The 7,429-nt window shown below is 37.4% G+C and overlaps 1 protein-coding gene across 2 annotated transcripts in view; it reads right to left on the reverse strand.

The window, feature by feature from the left end:
• LOC137425997 (nicotinamide riboside kinase 2) overlaps window positions 1-7,118 on the reverse strand; it is a 52,167-nt gene extending 45,049 nt beyond the window's left edge. Inside the window, exons 1-2 of one of the 2 annotated variants that reach the window (XM_078776803.1) lie at window positions 6,998-7,118; window positions 6,545-6,635 (exon numbers count right to left, since the gene is read on the reverse strand). In XM_078776803.1, the coding sequence (XP_078632929.1) occupies window positions 6,545-6,635; window positions 6,998-7,023 (117 nt within the window). In that variant the 5' untranslated portion in view covers window positions 7,024-7,118. The remainder of the gene's footprint in view (window positions 1-6,544; window positions 6,636-6,997) is intronic. The other variant, XM_068114719.2, reaches the window with a different exon arrangement.
• Window positions 7,119-7,429: the final 311 nt, after the last annotated feature.

Here is a 7,429-nt window from a genome sequence, read left to right on the forward strand (position 1 = left end):
TGTTCTACCCACTATGGAAAAGGAAAGGAGCGAATGTCTACAACTATCAGCAAATGTCACCTGGCCAGGCTGGTTCGTGAAAGACTTGGGCCAAACTTTCCCCGGCCGACCCCACAAGGTGCGATAATAGTGCCCGTTAAAGAGCAACAAATGAGAAATCGATGTCAAAATATGACGTTATTCTCAGAATGGGACATCAATATCACATGTGACTACATCAATGTGACATTGATTAGAATATTAAGTCACATAAATATGGCTGATATATCAGAATGAACGATCAATATCAGAATGTGACATTGCTTTGTAATATATGTCATTAAGATGGTATATCTTAGTATAATTGACCAAATGTCTGTCTGTCTGTCCGTCGAAGGTACCGTAAAAACTGCTGAACCGATCGCAAAGATATTTTGAGTGGATAGTCCTGGGATCCCCAGGAGTAAAATAGGCTATTTAGTTTTCCCAATTTCAGCTTTAGTCTCAAGCATTCTCAGGTTTGGACTCCCGCATAACATTCGCGTTCGCACGACGTTCATTATGACGTCTTCTTACGTGGAGCAACGGTACCCGTCCTAAGGGCGGGGCTTCAATTGAGAGGCCCAAATGAAAAGGCTAAATATCGGAAATTGAAGGCTTTTTCTCTTTTAACCGATTTATATAAACATCCGTCATGCGGGAGCAAGTATCAGCAGGATGTGGCAGTGTGGGAGTCCACGTTTGCACCGAACGCTGCACCGTGTGCCGCACAACGGCTACACCGATCGCTCCACTGTGTGCCGCACAAACGACTGCACATATCGCTGCACCGTGTGCCGCACAAACGACTGCACCTATCGCTGCACCGTGTGCCGCACAAACGACTACACCGATCGCTGCACCGTGTGCCGCACAAACGACTGCACAGATCGCTGCACCGTGTGCCGCACAAACGACTGCACAGATCGCTGCACCGTGTGCCACACAAACGACTGCACATATCGCTGCACCGTGTACTGCACAAACGACTGCACCTATCGCTGCACCGTGTGCCACACAAACGACTGCACCTATCGCTGCACCGTGTGCCACACAAACGACTGCACCTATCGCTGCACCGTGTGCCACACAAACGCCTGCACCGATCGCTGCACTGTGTGCCGCACAAACGACTGCACCGATCGCTGCACTGTGTGCCGCACAAACGGCTGCACCTATCGCTGCACCGTGTGCCACACAAACGGCTGCACCTATCGCTGCACCGTGTGCCACACAAACGTCTGCACCTATCGCTGCACCGTGTACCGCACAAACGACTGCACCTATCGCTGCACCATGTGCCACACAAACGACTGCACCGATCACTGCACCGTGTGCCACACAAACGACTGCACCGATCGCTGCACCGTGTACCGTACAAAAGACTGCACCTATCGCTGCACCGTGTGCCACAAACGACTGCACATATCGCTGCACCGTGTACCGCACAAACGACTGCACCTATCGCTGCACCGTGTGCCACACAAACGACTGCACCTATCGCTGCACCGTGTGCCACACAAACGACTGCACCGATCGCTGCACAGCTGCATCGATCGGATGTGGCATGAAGGAGGATCTGCACTTCGGCATGAAGGAGGATCAGATCTAACAGATCGCTGTCTCCATCGATCTTGCCAAGGCCGTAACACCTATCGGCTCAAAATCCTTTTAACTGTTAATTTGGTACAGTTACACGTATCGGGGATTTTGGTACCCGTATCGGGAGTACATACGACATAGCGATTGTGAACACGATTATCGATCATGATTCACGATCACGATCATCACGACACGATCATAGTGTATCGATCACGATTCGAAACACGATGGAATAATATTTACCGATATGAACAGTGATGTGGCTTTTATTGAAATTCTAAAGATACTGTTTAGATTTTGATGACTTGCGTGTGATATGATTTAACGGATGTTTTTATGAATCGTTTAAAATAAAAAAAAGCCTTCAATTTCTGATATTTTGCCATCGCCATATGCAGATTCGCCACGGACCCACGATCGATGTTTCTCTACGTGAACGTACCCGTTTGTTTGCGAACAGGTACGTTTTTCATGGAAATCCTTCACGAACCTGCTGTCCATGTCTAACGTGCGACTGAAGGTGCTACAGGAATGTGGAATTCATTTGTTTCAGGCTTTAGCATTCACCGTATCTGCATTGCCTGTTTGCTTCTGGCGTCCCACCCGTGCTTAGCACGGGTATTTCTCTAGTATATTACAATTTTACATCAATATCAAACTAGATATCTGCGATCACAAAGCAATCACCAAGGGTAAGCCTCCCCCAACCGGAGAAACTTACCCATGGCAATCTCCCGCCACTTACCCTTGGCCTGCGATCCAATTATGGTCATATTTTTGAGACCACCATATGACCTTGACCTTCAACATTTAGGGATAGAGTGTAAATAAAGAAAATGTGTCCCCATCTACAATCTATCCAAAGATTGAACTTATTAAAGTTATGATAAAAGGGTGTTTTTTTTGTTAATTATGTCACAATCCGAAAAAGTCGGTCAAGAACAAGAAAGAAATATCAGGTGCACAACTTCAGTGTAGGTACACTATTATGATGCAAGATCATCTTGTAATGCCAAGCGGTCTTTGATATTCCGCAATTGGCAAAATTGAGCGATGACAAAAACACTTTTTTTTCAGACTGTCATTTGATCTTGACCTTTAACCCGGATGGGTATGATGTAATCAATATCAAACTGGGATCTCATTGTCAGAATAAGAAAGTTATATCATTAGCAGAATGTGATGTCAATATCAAAATGTGATATCACAATTATCACATAATTATGACATTGATATCAGAATGTGACATCACATAAATATGACATTCATATCAGAATGTGAGATCACATAATAATGACATTGATATCAGAATGTGACATCACATAAATATGACATTGCTATCAGAATGTGACCACATAATTATGACTGATATCAGAATGTGGCATCACATAATTATGACATTGATATCATAATGTGGCATCACATAATTATGATATTTGTTTCAGAATGTGACATCACATAATTATGACACCAATTTCAGAATGTGACATTACATCAATATGATTGATATCAGAATGTGACATCGATATCAGAATGTGACATCACATTAATATGACACTGATTTCAGAATGTGACATCACATAATTATGATATTGATTTCAGAATGTGACCACATAATTATGACATTGATATCAGAATGTGACCACATAATTATGACATTGATATCAGAATGTAACATCATATAATTATGACATTGATATCAGAATGTGACATCACATAATTATGACATCGATATCAGAATGTGACATCACATAAATATGATATTGATTTCAGAATGTGACATAACATCAATATGATTGATATCAGAATGTGACATCAATATCAGAATGTGACATCACATTAATATGACACTGATTTCAGAATGTGACATCACATAAATATGATATTGATTTCGGCAGGTGACATTACCTAATTATGACATTAATATCAGAATGTGACATCATATAATTATGACATTGATATCAGAATGTGACATCACTTAATTATGACATTGATATCAGAATGTGACATCACCTAATTATGACTGATATCAGAATGTGACATCACTTAATTATGACATTGATATCAGAATGTGACATCACATAATTATGACATTGATATCAGAATGTGACATCACATAATTATGACATTGATATCAGAATGTGACCACATAATTATGACATTGATATCAGAATGTGACCACATAATTATGACATTGATATCAGAATGTGACCACATAATTATGACATTGATATCAGAATGTAACATCATATAATTATGACATTGATATCAGAATGTGACATCACATAATTATGACATCGATATCAGAATGTGACATCACATAAATATGATATTGATTTCAGAATGTGACATAACATCAATATGATTGATATCAGAATGTGACATCAATATCAGAATGTGACATCACATTAATATGACACTGATTTCAGAATGTGACATCACATAAATATGATATTGATTTCGGCAGGTGACATTACCTAATTATGACATTAATATCAGAATGTGACATCATATAATTATGACATTGATATCAGAATGTGACATCACTTAATTATGACATTGATATCAGAATGTGACATCACCTAATTATGACTGATATCAGAATGTGACATCACTTAATTATGACATTGATATCAGAATGTGACATCACATAATTATGACATTGATATCAGAATGTGACATCACATAATTATGACATTGATATCAGAATGTGACCACATAATTATGACATTGATATCAGAATGTGACATCATATAATTATGACATTGATATCAGAATGTGACATCACATCATTATGACATTGATATCAGAATGTGACATCACATAAATATGATATTGATTTCAGAATGTGACATCACATTAATATGATATTGATTTCAGAATGTGACATCACATTAATATGACATTGATGTCCAGAATGTGACATCACTTAATTATGACATTGATTTCAGAATGTGACATCACATAATTATGACATTGATATCAGAATGTGACCACATAATTATGACATTGATATCAGAATGTGACCACATAATTATGACATTGATATCAGAATGTGACCACATAATTATGACATTGATATCAGAATGTAACATCATATAATTATGACATTGATATCAGAATGTGACATCACATAATTATGACATCGATATCAGAATGTGACATCACATAAATATGATATTGATTTCAGAATGTGACATAACATCAATATGATTGATATCAGAATGTGACATCAATATCAGAATGTGACATCACATTAATATGATATTGATTTCAGAATGTGACATAACATCAATATGATTGATATCAGAATGTGACATCAATATCAGAATGTGACATCACATTAATATGACACTGATTTCAGAATGTGACATCACATAAATATGATATTGATTTCGGCAGGTGACATTACCTAATTATGACATTAATATCAGAATGTGACATCATATAATTATGACATTGATATCAGAATGTGACATCACTTAATTATGACATTGATATCAGAATGTGACATCACCTAATTATGACTGATATCAGAATGTGACATCACTTAATTATGACATTGATATCAGAATGTGACATCACATAATTATGACATTGATATCAGAATGTGACATCACATAATTACGACATTGATATCAGAATGTGACCACATAATTATGACATTGATATCAGAATGTGACCACATAATTATGACATTGATATCAGAATGTGACCACATAATTATGACATTGATATCAGAATGTAACATCATATAATTATGACATTGATATCAGAATGTGACATCACATAATTATGACATCGATATCAGAATGTGACATCACATAAATATGATATTGATTTCAGAATGTGACATAACATCAATATGATTGATATCAGAATGTGACATCAATATCAGAATGTGACATCACATTAATATGACACTGATTTCAGAATGTGACATCACATAAATATGATATTGATTTCGGCAGGTGACATTACCTAATTATGACATTAATATCAGAATGTGACATCACTTAATTATGACATTGATATCAGAATGTGACATCACCTAATTATGACTGATATCAGAATGTGACATCACTTAATTATGACATTGATATCAGAATGTGACATCACATAATTATGACATTGATATCAGAATGTGACATCACATAATTATGACATTGATATCAGAATGTGACCACATAATTATGACATTGATATCAGAATGTGACATCATATAATTATGACATTGATATCAGAATGTGACATCACATCATTATGACATTGATATCAGAATGTGACATCACATAAATATGATATTGATTTCAGAATGTGACATCACATTAATATGATATTGATTTCAGAATGTGACATCACATTAATATGACATTGATGTCCAGAATGTGACATCACTTAATTATGACATTGATTTCAGAATGTGACATCACATTAATATGACTGATGTCAGAATGTGACATCACTTAATTATGACATTGATATCAGAATGTGACATCACATAATTATGACATTGATATCAGAATGTGACCACATAATTATGACATTGATATCAGAATGTGACATCACATAATTATGACATTGATATCAGAATGTGACCACATAATTATGACATTGATATCAGAATGTGACATCACATAATTATGACTGATATCAGAATGTGACATTACATAAATATGATATTGATTTCAGAATGTGACATCACATAAATATGATATTGATTTCAGAATGTGACATCACATTAATATGACATCAATACCAGAATGACTATCAGAATATGACATCAATCTCAGAATGTCAGGTCACACAAATATGACATTGACATCAGTGTCCAAACATTAATACCAGAATGTAAAATGTATATCAGACTGTGACGTCACATAGGTAGTATTAAGACAGGTATTTTTTTTCCACAACAACTTGCTTTCAGGAAAGTGTCCTGATGAATGATCCTGCACTGTGGGAATGCAGAAAGCAGCCTCAGCGCCAGAGTCGTTTTCCCGCCATTGGTTACTCTGTGACAGTGAAGAACAAATTCATCAACATTGGAATTAATTCACATTTGAAAAAAGCGTCACAACCCGGCACAGTGCTCTTAATAATTTGTATTCCTTCTTCAACAAGGAACTTCAGCTGAAAGTCTTAGCTATGGTTACCAACATATGGTCCGTGCTCTATCCTTCGTAAATGCTGAGCACGAAGCAAGGAAGCAGCACGGAGCATTGAAACATCCATCCGCCCGATTCGGGTGCGTTTCGAACCGCAGACCCTCCCAGACTCGGACAGCTCGGTTTAACCACTAGACGACACCACCGACTGTGATTCATCAAAAACCTCCTCCATTGGTCATCGTGACACCGCTTTCCGCAGAACTCACCCACCGATGCCAACCACGAGCGTCATCGCAAACTCCGAAACTCCGCCGATTTAGACTTTGTATGTGAGTCTGCGAGTGCGAGGGCAACATCAACCGCTTTTGAGGAACTCCGTGAGTTGTTGTTGTTGTTGTTGAATTGCGTGTTTTTTTTTACAGTAGCACCTTTTAAAGTCCTCACATAGTCACATTATATATAATCTGGAAACACTATCACCAAACAATATTTAATCGATTAAGAATGAAAAGTGAAAGAAATTGTAAACACAATGCGCAAGTTATAAATGCTCGTTTCTCCTCAGATTAACATGTCCGACATCGGCATCCATCGACTTCTTTCATGTGATAATATGAAATGTGCGGAATTTAAATTAAGTGTATGGAGAATTTCTGTTACACAATGCTGGAGGATAATCCTTTGTGTTCACTGTATTT

The sequence above is a fragment of the Myxine glutinosa genome, chromosome 4 (genome assembly GCF_964187855.1).
Source record: "Myxine glutinosa chromosome 4, kmMyxGlut1.1, whole genome shotgun sequence".
In the NCBI taxonomy this organism is placed as follows: Eukaryota; Metazoa; Chordata; class Myxini; order Myxiniformes; family Myxinidae; genus Myxine; species Myxine glutinosa.